Source organism: Etheostoma cragini, chromosome 16, assembly GCF_013103735.1.
Source record: "Etheostoma cragini isolate CJK2018 chromosome 16, CSU_Ecrag_1.0, whole genome shotgun sequence".
Classification (NCBI taxonomy): Eukaryota; Metazoa; Chordata; class Actinopteri; order Perciformes; family Percidae; genus Etheostoma; species Etheostoma cragini.
Window position 1 is genome coordinate 15,760,164 of NC_048422.1, and position 20,192 is coordinate 15,780,355.

General features: G+C 38.5%; 1 protein-coding gene across 1 annotated transcript in view; it reads right to left on the reverse strand.

The window, feature by feature from the left end:
* LOC117958903 (astrotactin-2-like) overlaps window positions 1-20,192 on the reverse strand; it is a 264,011-nt gene that overhangs the window by 154,424 nt on the left and 89,395 nt on the right. Inside the window, exon 4 of the mRNA XM_034895621.1 lies at window positions 6,431-6,583. Coding sequence (XP_034751512.1) covers window positions 6,431-6,583 — 153 coding nt within the window. The remainder of the gene's footprint in view (window positions 1-6,430; window positions 6,584-20,192) is intronic.

A 20,192-nucleotide genomic window follows, 5' to 3' on the forward strand; every position in this document is an offset into this window, starting at 1 on the left:
ATAATCAATGTGTTTTGTCTGCAGCGAAGATTGAGGAATGCTGAAAATGGAGCAGCTGAGCACTAAATTAATTCAGGCACCATGGAACACACATATTCAAAGACACACACACACACACACACACACACACACCAAACTACTTTCATGTGCTACTTCAAAGCATCAATTAAACAAGAGAAAAGCTAGATAATAACCATAAGGTCATCCACGTCGCAATATGCCAAAGTATTGGTTGTGACACATCAAAAAACTTCCACAGCTTCTAGCCGGCACATGGAAATATATTAACACCACAGCAGGGAATAGCACGCACAGAGGTGCATGCAAATAAGGGAACAAGTTTTTACAACACACATCTTAATATTTGAAAAAACCACAAATGTGTTGTGACTTCAAAGTTTTTCTAGAAAGGTGACTACACTAGAACAATGACATTTACATCATGTAACCATAGTACAAACACATGCACATTTTCTAAAGTGAAATCTCACAAAATATTATGAAATGCGTATTTCTTTCGATGTTTGAGGGCAGAGCAGTTCTTATAGTATATGCCAAAAAGTGGGTAGTCCATTTACATATAAATAACATTACAAAAATAATCAGGCAAGGTTAATTTATTGTCATTCTACAACACAGAATCGAATTGCAAGCTGTAGTTTTTTTTCGCTCCACAAGAAAAACAAACAAAACAAAAGAATTAATTTACAAAAATATTCTGTAATATAATAATCTTTTTCCATTGTCTTGGAAACTCTAGGCTTGACTGTGGCTTGACCAAATGACACAAGCAAATTGCCTCTCTATACCCATAAAACTCTTTGCTCTCTACAGTACATTCAGCAGGACAAACTGTCCACCTCAGGCCATAAATAGACAAAGCTCTGCAACAAGCATAATATGCAGGGGGGAGCAACATCACAGCAAAGTCTCCCACTCACACTTGTCTATTCTTAATGCTAACTATAGGGGAAAGACGGAAATACATCTCCACACAAGCGACATAAACGGGCACTCACTGCACCTTTAATGCCATGTAAAAGTCAATGGGGACAATAAGGCCAAAATCAAGGAACCAGGCACATAAAAAAACCTCACCAGAGTGAGGACACAGCCAACAGAAGCTCACAACATGTTAATCCCAGATCATTAGATCTGTTTTTCACAGACCTGGAAAAAAGGCATATCCAGGGGGTTGTCGAGTACAAATGAAGTGGCTCCTGTGTGTATCCCATTGAAATGGAATACTCCACATTGAACAAAAGATGAAAGCCAACCAACGGAAATTGTTGACTTATGCACTTTGATGGCAAAATGGAACAACTTCTCTCAGGCAAGAAAGAGATCATTGGGCAGTTCAGTGAAGACAGAGTGGATCCGCAAATCATTTCAAGTGCACTATATCCAGATATAATTTAGGTTAGAATGTATACAATGTCGGTTATATTTTGTATAGCCACCAGTATGCATCTTCACAAGGAACATGAAACATCTCTTAAAATGTATGTGCTAAATGCATATTTGGGTGGGACAAACCTAAGTCAAGAAGTTGGCCATAATGACCCTAAAAGCCAATTCAAAGTCCCTTAAAAAAGCGGTAGACAACGCAGCATTGTAGCAGCCCCTTTGGTAGCCTTCTGTCTCTGGATAACATCCTAAATTGTTTGACAAGCTTTGTAACAACACAAACACATGGATAAGTTGCGTGAATGGATTACAAATAAGACTTCCACTTACTGATACTGACATAGTTTGGACTGGGATAAATACAGACTACACAAGTGGTTTTGAAAAATTGATGTTTACATTTTCTAAAATCTGGCTTGAATATTGTTTTAGATTGAAAACCACCTCCAAAGATGTTATGAGCAATCAAATTGCAATTAGTTCCAGATTTGTCTTGGCAGCTTTTGGCTTGACTTTGGCTTTGACTTGGCTTTTGTGATTATCATGTAGCTATCATATTTGCCCAAGACACATGAAGGGGCTAAGTGTTAGTGGGCAACTCACAGCTGGTCAGGTGGCAGGGGATATACAGTACTACAGGATTGCATGCCAGGTACAATTACAACCTTAATAATAACTTATTATTGCTATCAATGGGGATAAATCTGTATCTCTAACAATATGCATGTTCATAGCAATTCTGAATCTGGCTCATATCATGCTTTGTGATATATCCTCAAAATAATATCCTGAGAGTTGCTGCCAAGTTGGTATAATTGGAAATTGAAGGTAGTGACTGAGACTAGACAATCTGTGCATGAGCCAACATTTTCTGAGAGTCCAGGTATAAGATGGTGCTCACAAGAAACTAGTGCATTACATGCTGACAGGGAAGCAAAGAATGTTGCCACAGAGAAAAAAGTTATATTTCAAATTGGAGGCACTCGGTGTAAACAACTGAACAGAGAACAATGGAGTGAGGAGCACTGTGGATACTTTAAGTGAATGTAGTCATGTCTAAACAAAAGAAAAGCGTCCAAGATGCCAAGGCATATAGGGAAGGACTTGGACCACAAGAAAAGGCGCAACATTTCAAGAAATTACGATTTATTGGCGGTGCAGATCCCTACGAGTTGGCTCCTTCTTCTTGGATCAACCCGGTGATCCTTCCTTGAGTTGCATATTCTGACATAGTCACTTACCTGGTTTTCTTGCCAAGCCCAAACAATGCAGCAGTACTTAAATCCTACAAAGTTCTGGAAGCCTATAACCAGATGGTGTGTGGATGGGTGAGGGAGATGCAGTACTAAGTCATTAACGTCCGTTACCCAAATTAATAATGTAATGATATACTTAATCAACCTAACCTTAACTGTGTGATTTCATTGCAATTCTCAAAGTGTAGCCAAGTGACTCTCAATCGTTTTCCTTTTTTATTTCAAAGACCCCCAGTTTGCTATCTTAACTGTACATTTTCTGAGCAAGTTTGAGCTTTGCCAACCACACGCGCCTTCTTTTATCTGATAACTTCTGGCATTCCACTCACTGGTTTTTAATAACTTTTTTAAGTTTATTATTTTCCAAACGTTTTTCTCTGTCCGACCTATTGGTACAACCTAAAACACAGCAATAATTAACCATTTTCCTTAACGAAGTCCGGGATCTACTTCAGTGCCTGTGCTTTGTGGTGATGCGGAATACCTCCAATATGGCGACTTCCGATCTGAAAACCCTCAATATATTCAGGTGCGTTAACTCTTTAATGTAAATGTGAATCAAGTAAACAAAGGTACTTTGGTTGGTAAACTATAGATAGTTTTACTTAACAACCAGGCACTACTGTAATGTGTTTCTCTTATTTGCTCTTGTTCCTACACCTACGCAGATTTGGGGTTAATCTTCAATCCAGACAGCCCTCAAGCCCAATAATTGGCCATTAGGGGCATGCCTTGTCCACAATCCCTCATGCCTCAAGGAAAGGAATGTGCAGTTTCCTAAAATGATTGTGTGCTGCTGGATGTAGACACCCCATGCATCCTTACAGTACCTATTGCTATTACTCACATTCAGACATCTTGGACAATAGCTCTCCTCTTGTGCAGACTAAACCACTGCCAATGTTCTCAATAATAAATTCCTGAAACACACATGTCCTCTCTTTCAACATAGGACTCAGGATCCATTCCCCAAAGGTATCTTAACGTGCTCATATTATGCTTTTGGGCTTTTTCTCTTTTCCTTTAGCCTTTACTTCCGTGACGAACTTGTATCACTTTGTAACACGGTATAATGCTCGCCGAGCTGCTAGCATGGCCCTCCCTTGCTCTGCCTCTGACTGGCTAGTTGTCCTTACTTAGCTACTGCACGTGTGTGACTTCCAACAAAGATGGAATAAGTGTGATGCCTCACTCTGTTGCTAAAACAGAGAGCTCAACACACAGGGGGGAAACAGAAGCTGCAGCAATTTGCGTTGATTTTCGTTAAAAATTAAACCATGTACACCTATTCTGATATAACCTCTAAATACATTTATGAACCTGAAAATGAGCATAGTATGAGAACTTTAAGATGTGATGATCCTAGCCCATATATTTATAATGGGGCCTGTCAGCCTTAAAATATTTCAAGGAACCAGGGCCCAGGTTTGGTCTGTCATGATTAAGAGGTGTGTGCCTCACTGTATAAAACCTCTTTGAAGCAGGGCATGCTTAGAAAGAGATTATTTGCTAATTTCTTTACAATGTAATTTAACAGACATACACTGATTTCCAGATCAAAAAAAATTAATTTGATTGACCATTTGCATAATGCAGACCTTTCGGTCTGCATTATGACCACCTGTATTTCATGTCATGCCTGGCACTGACTTAATTCCAGTAGCTCAGCCTAAGCTCTTGTCACTTCTCATAAACTACACAGATGATGTCTTCCACTTCACCTATCTGTGTCGCTTGGTTAAATCTACATGGCACAAAACCCTGTATTGTCAAGTATTACTCAGTTCAGTTTTTCACACAGGGGCTAAGACAAAATACAAGAGACACTTAGCTTTTGCACAGCATAAAAACAATTTCAAAAAGAAAAGCATCTTCCAAGCCACAAACCACTTTACTTGTGGCCTTTGAATGGCATTGGCAAGGAATTTCTCTGTATGACCAATTAACATTCCCCTCTAACATCATTCTAACTAATAGAGTTTCCTCCTCAGTTTAAGTCTTTCTCCTATTATCATGTTTGTAGTACTTGCCTGCACTTGAGAAGACATTTTTAGCCCTAATTATAGGCCCACAAACTGACTCTTTTACCATTGACCTCAGAGAGGAACTCACTCAGCAGTGTCCTTCACAGAGTTTAGAGGAGCTTGACCTACATGCATTTAATTTTAAAAGGCATCATCTGCTCAGAAGGTAGACACAAGTTGCATTTAATTACTACACAGGGAAATCCTCAACAGCAAATAAGACAAGCACAAGCTAAGCTGAAGTATTCTAGATAACCATGAATATAAATTCACTCCACCACTGGCTATGTGACTGGAAAGATTAATAATCCCCACATAAGTAAGCATGCATAATATGTAAAGTTACTCAGTGTTGTATTTTACATCTACAGTAGATGAAGAGGGTAGTAACTTATTCTGTCAAGGGTAGGTGAACTCATCATGGTTAATGTCTTATTTTCAGCGATAATGTCTCAACGGTCATTATGTTATGACCAATGACACAGACTGCATGTCTAATTAAAATTATTTGGAATCTTGCTGTAATGAGGAGAATTTATTTCTGGGGCAGAGGCTGTTGTCACTAATATGTCACATCTCAAAATTTAACAATGCATAATTTTCGCAACTTGGATACTGAGCCCATAGTTAATTTTTTAATGATACAGAAAGCAAACCAAGTGAGCTGAAAGCACTCATGATAAAGCACGTAAACAGAGGTAATAAGTGTATAGAGACCCACTTTTTTAAATGTGCAGTTAACCTTTCAATTATAAATCAAATGATTCCTTTGAAAATATTATGAATTTGGGTGATGCTTAAACTATTTTAATGCACTAGTCGTAGGCAGATAAATGTGAGCCTGTACAGAAGGTTAGATGCAGGGCTTTGTGAACCCTGATGAATATGTAAATGGTTACATGTTCACACACAAGTTATGAATCTGATTGACTAAAGTCACTTTTACCATATTCCTCATGTCCCTAAGCTAAATCTGGTGTCAACATACGTTGCATGATGTAAAAGAAAAAAAGTCTACATTTTAAAACATTTCACAGATATCAAATGGGACATGAAATGGTAAGTCACATTTACTTGAAGGAAATTGTGAAAAGAACTGTGACATTGTTCGCAAAGCAGATTGGCAATTTTCCAGAGCAGCATGGTAGCTCAGTGGTTAATGTGGTCATCTAGAGGTCATACATTAAAATAATTGAGCACATCTTTCTTACTTTTGTTGTGTTTGCATGTTTCCTCGGTCATTCCAAACTTATTCAGGTCAAGCAAAATGGAATATCTAAATTGACCATCGATGTGTAATGTCTGCCATACTGAAAATTGACATCTGGACCATCTAAGGCATTATCAATCTACAATGCTATTCTTTGAATAATATTTGGCAGTTATGTAAAGACTATGTAATTTAGTGGACAAGCTGTGAAATCTTTGGCTTCTAAATACAAATAATGGTCAATGGCAGGTAGTGTTTTGTAAAGTGCATGGAAAGAAAATGCCCATACATTTACACATCTCATAATGTAGAGTGTAAACGGCTCAAAAATGTGTCTTTATGCGTATTTCACATTATACACAAGTGCATGAATGTTAAAAGGGCAAATATCCTCGCCCAAAATTATAAATGAGTACCACAGACGCACTAAAACTCAGCAAACATTGTCTAGTGTACAGAGTACAATTAAAGACAACATGTTTGCTATAAATCATATTGCCAGTAAAACTTTTTTAAATTACTTTTTGTCCTACCTCTGGTGTGGCTGGCGACCCTTCGGCGACCCGTCAACGAGCTGTGCATGACATGCTGGTAGGGAGACATGTCCATTGGCGTGTTGGGCACACGGAAACTGTCCTGGAACCTCTGCATCAAATCCTCTACTGACTCCGTGTTCGGGTCGATAGCTACGAAACAGAGATTCCAAAGTGAAAATGGCAGGCATGTCATAAGGCTTTAAAGTGAAAATTATTTTGCAAATAGTGACACATAAGCTATAGTAAGTAAAATACACACATGTATGCATAAAGGTAAACATCCCTAAATAGATTTTTTTCTTTATTATTTGAAATATAAAAGTTCGATATGCATCATCAGTTACTAGGCTGTCCTTTTTAGACACTGTAAAAAAGCCCAGTGTTATTTCTTTTATCTGGCCTTTAAATGATTCCATCAATTCAATATTGCCTCATCTCTTCAGGGACCCTGCCAACGCTTACACTGATGGCTCAGTCTTTTACTGATGAATGACTCCAAAACAACTGGCTGTGGGGAAAAGGGTTTACCGCACAGCAGAAAATTGCAAAAGTGAAAGGACAGGACATTCTGTCTAGATATACTCTGGCTAATTAATTAATGCCAGAATTAATATAATAATTAGGAGTCTCCCCTTATTGTGTCTGACACAAACAGGTCAAAACATGGATATCTAAAAGAGATTATGCTATTTAACTGCATGTATATATAGCCTCTGTTAATAGAACCAGCCTTGTTTTATATCCCCTGAGAAGCATTCAAGTTTAATGTAAGTGTATGTAAGGAGTAATAAATTGGCCGTACTGTATGTGGGCTATCATATCTGCAAGCATAAACTGAAAGTATAGGGTAAGACAGCTGTGGCCAAAAACAAACAACCAGTAAAAAAAAGCTCTGAAAACTGTTTGGTCCCCAAACTTAGTATAAGTATAGCCATCTTCAAAAGATGAGGCCATTTATCACCCCAACCAACACTACCCCCACCTATCATCAGCATCTTTTGATCTGTCAGTCTGGCTCAGAGGTGTACTCTTTTCATGAATAATGGTGATGTGTTGCTCCCAGTGGATGCTCATTGCGCATGCCAATGAGCGTGCAAGAGCAGATGAAGATGGAAATGAAGAGGATGAGGGTTGAAGTGAAGAGGCAAGAGTGTTCACATTGTTTTTGATATTATAAATGGAAAGTTAACATTAACAGCCGTGTTGCAGTGTGCTTCAGAACAAACATTATCCTTTCAATGATACACAATTTGTTCAGATTCATTGTTTCAGGTTGTGGTTGGCATGGATATGGTAATACGCCCACGTAACCAGGTGCCAGGCATGATGCAAAGTGACCATGACCTCATTTTGGGGACAGATGTTGGCTTATGGCTTCCAGCCCAAAATGTCATTGCTTTGTGGAGTTATTAAAGTTTTTATAACAATGTTCAAGATGAACAAAACACCTACAAGTTGTTTGGTCGTTAAATACAGCTCCAACTAAATCTTTTCCGCAGACAGAGACACTGTCTAGCTTGTGCTGTCTTGGAAAATGAATTTAAAGTGCATTGGCTACTACATATTTTAGCTCTTCTGTTTGGGTGTAAGTTAAGTTAGTAGTCCATTTATCCTTGAAAGTTAGGGAAAACAAGAGGAAAACTATAACACTAGGCAGCACGCTCACTGTTAACCTACACTTTGCAATGAAAAAAACAGAAGACACAAGCATTTTCTTTTGAGATAAAATAATGTATGTACAAGGGTTGTTGACTAGGATTCCAGCAGCCAGCACCTATTTGTACATGATTGAAGAGGGACTAGAACAATGTTAGATTTATTTTTTTCCCCCGGAGGCATCACTACGTGTCTATAGCCAGAGGGCTGGATATGAACTTTCTGAAGATATTTACACTAAAACAATGTGTCACATTTTCTAAGCCCTGTTTTATCACTATACAAATTGATTTAAGGTGCCCTGAAGGCAGCCAAAATGCTAAATAGCAGTCAAGCACACACAGGCGTTGAAAACGAAGTAAACTAATGGTTTATAGAGCCAACGAGCATAAACTCTGTCAAAAGCATCAAATTCAAAAAAGTACTGTGGAAATGAAACAGATCATTTCACCACAATTCTGCTGAAATAGTAAACTTTGTTTATGAAGAATATCAATATCCAGATCTCTGAATTAGAAAATGTTTACAATATCATGTAATCAAGTAATTTACTTTGTATAGGTGACCTGATACTACATGAGCAGAGGAGGATGGATGGATGGACTTTGTATAAATGTGCTTTTTGTGAATTTATCTAACTGCCACTGTTACTGACATATCCCCCACATCACTTCTGCTAAGTGGCCAGTGGCTTCAAATTCACAGTAAGCTGTGCACATCAATCACTTAGCGCGCCAGCTTCATTCATTTGTTTCTCTATTTACAATACTGCAGCTTACTGCATGCTGCATCCAGCTTCTATTGCTGATAATACGTTTATTTACAATCCAGCTGCCTTCAATGTATCACAAACTGCAAATATATCCATTTTGTTTGACTACAGCTAAAGCTATGATACACTAACAAAGTATAATTGTTGTTCTTCTACTATGTTGTATCATACAGACAGATAACTGAACTTTATTTTAAGCTTACTGGTTTTAATGCTGAAGCAGTTACTGTTGCTTCTGGCATTTGTGTGGTGCATGTACACCAACCCTTAGCTATGAGTCGGGTTCTGCCTTGTGCTGAAGGAATGTTTTTGAGCACATGACACAAAGACTAAAACAAGAGTTCCCTGGCACCAACTTGCAAAGGATTTCCCATACTGACCGTCTTCAGGGAGAAAAGAAAGCACATTTCAAGGCTATAATAGCAGAGTAGTTTTCTCTGTTAGGCACAGCAGAATGTATCTTAAACAGTAAAATTAGGGTTTAGGCTTTTTTGGGTTGCGTTTTAAAATCCAAAAGGGCTTTGCTTCAGCTGTAGTGTCAATATGGAGGCTAAAACCATGAAAGGAAAGTGAATGGAAAATATAAAGTACTTAACAAAGGAACTTAATTCCCTGTGGGCATTTATGGCAGTTTCAGGCTAATTCAGGTTCTTGGGGTTAGCAAAAATAAGAAGGGCCAGAGTAGGTGGCACTTAAGTTCTGACCTGCCATGACTGAGCAGAATGTGTGACAGCGTGTTTGAGGTTAATTGCTTGCATACATATTACACAGTCCCTCTTTATCCCTCTTCCTTTGTTCCATTTTGAAACAAATGTAAGTCCCTGAATTGCTGATGATGTTTGTATCTCTGTCTTCCCCACTAATATACACATACACCTTACATCTCAATCATCTTAAAATATTAAAACCTCTTGACGGATGTCATGTTTGCACCATTTAGTAATGTACACTTACTCCTGTAATACTGACATGTTCTTTGGCCAATCTTCAGATATGGAGCAATCCTTTCATTTGATTCCAAACAAGATGGTCCTCCTCATCAGTAATTGCCCACAAGGCTCCATAGTTGATACAAGATATTGTAAAACATTAATGTCTGCATTAGTCATGAACACTAAAACACAAATGTGTTCATTTTTTGCTGAATGTTTTCTCCTGAAGGTCTCTCACTAGTTTGCTGTTAATCACCATTTCTAACATCTGTCAGAAGCAGCTACTAAGATATTTTATTCTGACATTTGTTTTTCCCCAGACGCCAGGTCTACACAGGCTTCTCATTTTGAGTTCAATGTCAGCTAAAGCTCCGGTGCCTTTATTTTTTTCCCTTATCTGCAGTTACTCCCTTATCATGTGTTAACAGTGTCTCATAAGCAGTGGATGTCAACAGCATGATGCATCAGTCAACCTATTTCTATTTTCCTAACGTCCCGGTCTGGCGGTGCCCAGTACGGGAAGATAGCCCTCTCAATTTGCATGCTTGTTTTTGTTTATGCAGGCTTTTGTGAAAGTGTGTATGGTTATGCATTTGTTTGTTTTTGTCTATGTAAATGACGTGTCTTAGCTCCTGCCCCGCTTTTATTTGCTACTCCCTGTCTGTGAAGAACATTGCTTTCACAGCTGTGTGTAAAGCACAGCCGTTTACATAAAGTGGACTTAAAACCCCCATTTTCATCTATTCATGGCCTTTACCAAAATATGAAAATGGCCAACAAATCAAATGATTTTCAGTTTAAACAGTGGCTAAAAAATCTCTTTGTCAAGCTTGATAACGTGCCCAACAAAGACAAATGTATTATATGGATATGTTCACATCTAATGTTCCTTTGACACACTGAGCTTCTCTATCTTTCCATTTGGGTGCATCGATGTCCCAGAAATGCTTGTTACTAACTTAGCTCTGGGGAGTTTATTCCCTGGAGTCCTTATGTTCTTTTTCTCACAGCATGTTTCCTTGGATTAGGGTGGCACCAAAATTATGGTTGAAGCTGTCGCCGTTGTCCTCCTACACATCCTGCTATGCCCTGCTGCACCCTGCGGTGCCCTGAAAAGTCCTGCTACGTCCTGCTATGCTCTGCTGTGCCCTCTAACGCCCTGCAGTGCCCTGCTATGCCATGAACTACTACTTCTACTGTTTCTAGTCACTGTTCCATTATCTTTTATTGTGACGGTTATTAACACTATTCATTTCACCCCCAACTGGCCCTGTCAGACACCGCCAACCGTCCTTCCGATGTTTCTTCCCAAAAGGGAGTTTTTCCTCGCCACTGTTGCTTGCTCTTGGGGGAATTACTACAATTGTTGGGTCCTTGTAAATTATAGTGTGTTCTATAATACTGTATTTACATATATACATATATTATACCAATATGTATACATACTCTATCTGTAAAGTTTCTTGAGATAACTCTTGTTATGAAGTGATACTATAAATAAATTTAATATAAAGACCATGGAACATTACACATCTGAAAAATAATCAGGGTGTTGCTTCAGTGTTCACTACAAACATAATACCACCTATCTGTGTTTTTCCCTCCTCTGTTTTTTTGCATCTCTTATAATCTAGCCTCCCCTGGGAGCTCATTGGGAAGCAATGCTTTCATACAGACCCTGAGAAGTAAGGCATACAGCCATTTTCTTTTAGATGGACATGTACTCATTGTTCTTATTATGGGTCAACTAAGGTTTCAGGAGAGCCTCACTAGTTAGACAAAACACACAAAAAGGTTAGCATTAAAAAACGACTCACTGCCAGACAAGGTAAAAGGGAATTTCTGTATTTTTTAACCTGGAACTGATTTTTGCAAGTATTTCTGTCTTAATGACTAATGTGAACAAAGATCTTTGAAATTGGTCCAGTATTGACAAAGAACGCTGTTAATGATTAGGAGGCTGCAATTTAAAGTTGGTAATTGGTGTCTATTTTTTCATACCTTGACATTACACCTGGATGTACGGTATACAGCGGTATTTGTGTAAAATAAAAATAAAACAGACGTCCCTTGCTGTTAATTAATCTCTTCCGCTTACGGCAAGAGACCCTTCCATTTTAACAAGTATTTGACATCGTCATTTTTGTTATTTCGTTGGTGAAATATATTCATTTCATAAACACAAGAAGAACAAGCAGACAAGCAAGAACAAGAAAAATGTGGGTTGCATATTAAAGTTTAAATTGTCACAGTAACCTTAAGAGATGACTGCTGATTGATTAACCATATTGTTTTGCCCCTGTGCAATTTGTTTTCAAAGTAGATTTTAGTTGAGAATTCAGCATGCCATTGGTTATTAATACTACATCATTATTTGTACTACCACAGTTGCTGCTACAGCTTCTACTAATCCAATAATGACAATGCTAATAAATGTGTATGCTATGATATAACTGATCACAATCAACAGAGGAGGAATTCCTATTTAAAAAAAAAAAGAAGAAAAAAAAGATTGACTGGAAAAGCATTAATTTGCAGAAGAAGAGATTTCTAAAAATACATATCTGGGTATAACCACAAAACAACTGATATAATGATGCATGTATCTGATGTCCGTAACCCTCACAGCAAATGATATTCAGCACCAGGAAAGGCAACAGTTGTTCCGTCAGCAAAAATACACTGAAGGACTAGCTACTCAAAAAAGCCAAATGAACAAGACGGTTGGCTTCCTCCAAATTGCTGATACAGCCTATGGGAATTACTGTCTGTCAGAAACTGAAACCTTTGACCATGACTTTCTGTCCATAAATAGTGCTTGAACCTTATTTCTCTTAGGCTCAAGAAGCTATTTTCTCTCTGCTGAAAGTCATTGAGACATAAGGCAACACTTATGCACATATGGCCAATTTGATTTAACCCTTGTGTTGTCTCCCGTCAAAATTGAAAAAAAATAAATACTTTTGATCGCTTTTTTTGATGTTTAACACTACGTAACACTAACTTATTAACTTTAGTCTTACAGTTATTTTAGGAATATATGGTCAATAAACCTAATTTTTAGAAAATTATACCTAATGTTTGAGTTAGAAAACCAGAAATTAGGAATTATTTAGACTGAAATTAAAAGAATGTACGTTGATGGATTATCACAGACTGGAATATGTCAACTTTTACTCAAAAGTTTGAAAACCACTTCAATTTGTTTTTCAAATGCTTTAAAATTGAAAAACACACCCCAAAATTAATGAAAAGTAGAGATTTGTACTTGCCAAAGAGCGCTGTGTTGAATTAGTAATGTTATTTTGGGTAATTAAAAAGAACACTGATATAGGAAAACGGGTCAATTTGACCCGAGGACAACATGAGGGTTATGCAACTTTTTGACATGTTTAAACAGTTGTTATAGATTTTCCCTATTCAAAGCCAACGGCACTCATATACACAGTAGCAGATGAGAGCATGTGGAAAATGGTGGAGAGATTTCTGAAGATCTTTGGACCATACTAACCCCTGCTGTTTTCAGTTGGAGCAAATCTGGAAGAAAAAGTGATCCAAAGAAATAAAAAATGTCTGCAGATTTCATTTATTTTAAATTGCATTTCCTTTTATAATTCCCTTTCTCATGTCTTTTCTTTGCCTGTACCTCCAACACTTGCCCTTCACGCATGCAGGCACAAGCACATACACACTTTAGCTGCATCTCTATTCCCTTGTGTTCTCTCCTCCCCTTCACGGCTTGGGGAGCAAATGAGTGCAGAAGGGATCAATAGCAAGGAAGCAGGGGTTCATACCGGCTCTGATTCCCTTTGTGATTTATTAAAGTTGCCATTGTGTCAATAGGAGCGGTCCAGTCTAGCTCTCTGGGAAAGCTTTGACAGCCCTGCTTCTGGAAGTGTGACAGGTACATGGGAAGAGAGTAAGAGTCTTGTCAGATACAAAGAAAAAGACAAAAGTGTTGGAGATGACAAGGGATCCAGAGATGAACGGAGAATGGCCGAGAGAGAAAGAGATAGAGCCAGAAACGTGTGAGGAAGAGATGGGTAGACAATGGATGCCATGGGTGTTGAAGCAAAGAGAAAGGAGATGATGTTGGGAATGAGATGCAAATAAGAGAGCCGGGTGGGATACAGAGCACCGGGTAAAGGAGCATAAGCTGAGAATATGATAAGACAGACGGGGGAAACATAATGGGGAGAAATCATCATAGAAAGAAAGGAATAAAAATAAAAATAATAATAATAACAATAGGAAGTACAGTAAGAGGGAGAGTGATTCAAACAAAAGGGAATTGTCATTTGGAAGTTTACTTCTAATTGTGTCCCATTCTATGGTTGTAGAAAATATCTTAAAGGTGCCCTGGCACAGGCATTTCATACTTTGTGGTAATGTCTCAACCATGGACTCTAACATTTTTTTGCAAAAATAATGCCTTGGTTACCTTGTTTCAAGCCGTTCTAGCGTGGTATAGAAAGTCTGCAGGAAGACAAGGCTAGATTTGTACCAGTTCTTGTTAATATTCAATTAAATAAGCTTCTTGACACTGATTGGCTAACAGCTAGCCTATGAGAGCCTGGCTATCAGCATCCTTTACCCAGCGCAACTGGGAGAGCTTATGAATAGTAATGAGCTCAGGCAACATGACGTCAGACTGACCAGCTTTTGTGACTGGCCTGATTTCTCTGCTTACTTCTTTTCAGTGGCTAGAACTGACAAAGGAGGTAGCAGTTCATTTTCACATTCACGACATAACACAGACACATATGGACCTAACATATTTTAAAAATTGCTGAAAAACTAACATTTTATGTATTTAAAATAACAAATTGTTGAGGTTGTAAAGTCAGAATCCTTAAGTTTAAAGTCAGAATTCTGAGAATAAACTAATAGACTTTGAACTCGTTTTTCACATGTGGCCCTAATGCTCTTCCGTAGATCTCTAATCCCAAAACTAACTGAGATAAATACCAAAGGCACAATGCCACAGTCAGAGCACATAAGCCATGTCAAAAAAGATACAGTATGGGAGAATTGGAAGTTTGACAAAATCCTACATCATAGAAAGAAAGGAACAAGCGCAATTGCATTTTTGTGCTATGCCGAGTGCCAAGATACTACAAAATGAAATATATTGACAGTCGAAAACACTTAAAGACATCTGGAGAACTTAGAAAAACGCAAGGAACAGAAAGAAACTCTCCCACTCTGCAGGATTGGAACATTTACTGTCTAATGCCTCGTCATCCCCAGCCACTGGAAAGAATGTAATGTCCCATCTTTAGTCAGACACTTTTCCTTTCTGCTAGCGTTTGCCTCTACTTGTATATTTTGAAGCATCTGCTGTTTGCAGAGGAGCAAGAATAAAGTGCTATGTATAGCTCCTGCTCTTGCCATGGGCTAGAATAAAATATGGCTGTGTCTCCCCATGCTGCGCCAGCTAAACATCGCAGGCCAAGCTCTGACCTCCAATAGCTCCAGACAGGCTGAAGCGCTTGCCTGACAATTAATTAAGAAATACACCCTGGTCATGAGGTTTAAGATCAAGATCCTCACATAAAAATATATCAAATAAACGTATCACTTGGGACAGTGTGGAAGACAGTGACTCAGAAATGTATGGGTTAATAACTATTGTGCTAATGTACATTTTGAACCTTTTGAGGAAAATAGATATTCTGGGTAGACCAGGTGTTTGACAAAACTCTTATTCAAAAAGCGTTATTTTCTAAATTTTATTTCAGATATATTTCATTCATATATAACACTACTTTTTTGAACCCAAAACTTTTGTAAATTCATTTCAAGCACCAAAACAACTGAATGTAGGACATGCAGCCTATTGCTGGCAGGTAACACCTGGAAACACCAACTGTATAGTTAAGTTGTAAGAAACTCAAAAGTAATGCAAAAGTAGCGTAAAGCCTTACAATTTAGAGACAGTAATTTTGTAATACAACTAATTACTCTCAAATGACAGTAACTAGTATTATATATTGTATTACATTTTGGAAGTATTACTTGTCCAACACTGTCCAGTGCAATCTAAAAAGGTGCTGGGAGCCAACATTGCATGCAAAGACACTCCCTACATACATGCATACCTTTTGACGTATGCTAAGCAACAGAAACAAAGGCAAATACAAAAGCATTATCTTCCACAGTGACATTCTTTAGATACCAATCAAATGTTCCCAGGATGCATTGTTGACCGTATTTCAGATCGTATCGAAGAAAACAGGCAGAAACATGGTCAACAATGCATCCTCGGGAGGTGTTGATGGTTGACGATGTATCATGTCTAATCTTAATGAAACAAGGCAGGACAAACCTTACAATAAGCTCTTTGGAAATCAAATGAACTCTACAACCTGCCTAATAGAGTGTCTGAAACTGAAACTGGGTGCCATTTCAGCAGGTTGTGTTGAACCATGGGAGTGGTTTTCATGTGCTCTTTATCCATGATCAGCACCAAGATTGTTTTCATAGTGTTTGGTAAGGCATGAAAGAGTTTAAGAATCATCACTTAGGTGAGTCAACCTCCTCCCACATTTCACAGAGCTCATCCAGAGGGCCTCTGACCTATTGTGCTTGGCTCAAATGGCAAAAGTCCAGCTAAGCTCTGGGGAACCCCTCTGTATGCAGCAAGCAAAATACAAGGTGTTTATCCCATTTCTTTCCCAAAGGAAATGGGTTCAGTGTCTATTAGTCTGAGAGTGGCAACAAGTGTCTCTCTCACTTGGTGCTTTAAAGAGTGTGCAACTCATAAAAAATAGGTTCTGGTCAGTATTTTGTTCTATACCTGACTGAAAACTCTGAGCATGACTGCAGCCAATTGCTTAACTGTTACCTCCCTCAAAGGCTAGGCTTTTGCACAATTCCTGGCGTAGAAATCTGGGTCAAAACACTCTACTCCTGCTCTTGTATTGTGACCTTCACCCACCTTTCTTCTGTCATTCTCTATGTGCAGCTGCATGAAGCTCTTGAACATCTTTGTCAAGACGACCAGGCCGGACTCAGGGGACAAGTGGGGTTGATTCCTGACTGAAAGCCGTCCTCCACCTTTAATGTCATCTTTCTGCATTCTGTCTGCTGGGGTTCTTTTGGAGACATTGGCCGCTTTCTGACCGGAGGAATTTTTGCAGTTCCTAGAACATAACATTCTTACAACCCTTTTTTTATTGTTTTCCGACTGGACCAATTTGGGGATTTTTACGTTTCTCTGACTGCAGTTCCTGTAACTCTTCTCAGCTCCTACTTCAGGGCAGGGTCTTTTTGCTGTTCCCTTTTCCGCAAAGGAACCTAGGTCAACAAGAGTTGGATTTCCGGTGCAGACAGACCGACAACAGGACAATTTAAACCATTTCTGCCAGCTAATTTATCACTACATTCACATCTGAGAATGTTTTAGGCGAGAAATTAATTGTTTAGATTTTGAATATACACAGTACGGCAGTTTGTTAGCAAATTGTTGGCGAATTGACAATTTGCTTCAAAGTTTTTGGTGCGGAGAAGCTTATTGCTCTGCCAGTCATGCTCGGAGACCCCGCTGTAAGTTGAAGGTCTCAGACCAGTCTTGTACATGAGAAGCTTTTATTTTGTCGTTGATGGATCATTTGGTTAAAAATATCACAAAACATGACAACCTGTGGTTAACTGTCTGAGTTAAATTACACAAACTGGCCGGCGCGCGCACACACACACACGCAAACACACACAAACACACACACACACGCACACGCACACACGCCTACAGCGCAGCAGGCAGAGGCGTGGTAGAGAGAGAGATACCCGTTACTCTTTGGGAGACTTGTTTGCATTATGACATTGGCTACATACTGTACGTTAGATTTAGTATGCAGTTGATACTTTTTGGGGTGTATTTGTTTTCTGATTTTAACGCTATAAAGACCGTTGCTATTCTTGTGTCACTCCGTTACCCCTCCTACCAGTTCCTTTGGCCACTTGGCCAGTGCAAATGGACAAATTTATTTTGGGGGAAAGTTGTTAGTAGAACTGTTTAGACTATTCCTATAACTATGTTTCTGTAACTACCTGGTCGGAAAGCGTCTAACCTTTGGTTTTTTAATCTTCTGACACCACAAAACATTGCACAAAAGTGTTGAGCTTTGTTTCCAGCTAATGCTTGAATTCTTGGGCCATACTTCCGACCCAGGCTAATATGAAATTAGAAAGCGGTGCTGTCCAGCTACACACAAAGCAGGAATCCTTTTCTACGCCATGTATGAGATAAAATGACTAACTGTAGGTACTAATGTGTGCACTAGTAAGAAACCTACACAGAGTGCAAGGAAAATCCCAATGACATTGATTATTATCACTTCCAAATGCACATTGAATCTTCCTCAAAAGTACTGTGGATGCTGTCAGAGTTAATCTATTCCTATAACATATTGTTGTTATGCAGTATCTTATTATAATATGGGGCAACAGAAAGAGGTATCTAATTTATTTTGTTGTTTCTGGCTTTTGGGGATTCTAGGTTTTATGGGTGTTGATTTATTGTTAAAGGGTGTTACCCCCTTGTATATATTATATTTTATTTCAAATTTAATAAGGAATTCTTTGGATATGTTTAACTGCTGTTAACTGTTTTCTTTTTATGCCTACTGATGACACTTTGTGACACTTCTAATTGTTATACAGTGAGTTTGCGGAGAGACACTGATTCATTTCTTCACCGTAAAAAAATATGTTAAAATGTTGACAGATTTCAAATACAATAATAAATATTATGAACTACTTCCAGATCTTGCTCCAATGTTACTGAGAACATTTCAGCCACATGTAGGAGTGGAAATGAAGCAGAAAGACATTATGCAAATAAAATTAAGATAGGGTGCCAATTTATCACACACTAAGATAATTCATCACACCCAGAAATAATTTGGTTAATGTAATATGCTGCAAGCAACTTTTTTTTCTTCCAACAATTGCGTATTGACCAAAGGTAGGCTGAGGAGAACAGCTGCAGTTCTGGATTTTCTCCTGAACAAACCCCCCAAAAATGGAAGGGGTGGATTGGGCGGAGGCCCTCCCATAATTTAAGGCACAAATATACTCTAGCCTGTAACATTTCCATTTTTATGACTGCATAACCTGATTGTAAATACACATAACCATTGTTCACTTTTCTTTCCTTCTGGCATAGTTTAAATGACAGAAAACACTATAAATTATTTAGGGGTCGAAGCCTAAAGTGGTGGTGCCTATTAGTTTGTTCCTTGTTGTTATTGTGTTACTGCCTATCCTCCTTTTTCTGTTTTCTTTCCTAAAGTAATGGTAATTAAAGCTTTAACGACGTCAATGTGAACAGTTTGAATATGTAGAATAATAACGTTAATGAACTAAAAGTCTTTGAAATACTCGGAGCACAGAAGCATTGAGGGATATATTGACTAATATATGTGGGTGAGCAGTCTCAACCACATTTCAAAACAGCCTCATAAAGATGGATCATGAGTTGGCATGCAATCAACCCACATATATCGATCTGGCATGGACTCGGTGCTTACAAATCCATTTGTACAGGCATGTCTTGTTTTTCTGTCTCCGACAACAGCGTCACGTTGGATCGGATTACTAAGGCTTCATTTCTCAATGAGTCACAATATCTGGACCCACTCCCCCTTTATTTTATTCTAGTGATTTCTGCTCCATATCATCTTATCTGCTGCTGTACTCCGTATATAAGAGCTTATTCATTTTGTGCTGCTTTGAAACTTCCCAACAAACACAATGCACCAGAGATGCCGAAGCCATGATTGATAAAACTGGTACTGGCTGTTTTCACAATGGGGTTGGCACAGACTAGAATAGTATGATGAACTGCTTAAAGTGTCACATTTATTGGATTTTTGCCTGAGTTCACTTAGAAAATCATTCTAACATACAGCCTACATGGTGGATCTTTATCATGCAGTGATATTTGTGCCCACACTGTACATATGCTGCTTATGTGCATCTATAAATGATCTTATTCATCTCATTAAATTGCTCTTATTGACAACACAAAATGTAAATGATTTCCGTAGATGGGGCAAAAGGAAGTATGGGAAGTCTTTGTAATTAACTCCCATCTATTTATCATGGGGAAGGATGACAAGCCTGATTCAGCATTAACCAAAACATCACCCTGAGCTAGCTTGAGTGTGCCAAGCCGGCAGCCATTTCTCATATATGATGTCACATTAGCGATCTGAAGCTTGACACTGGGTTATTACTCTCCAGTCTTGGGTTCAATTAGAGCTCGGTAAACACTCCATAAGCTTGGTAATGACAGTGGTCTTTTGGATGATGAAACCATATCTTCATTATAAAATCCACTTTCCTAGAAGGGATCTTTTTTAAACTCCATGTCTTAAGAAACATTTAGTTATAC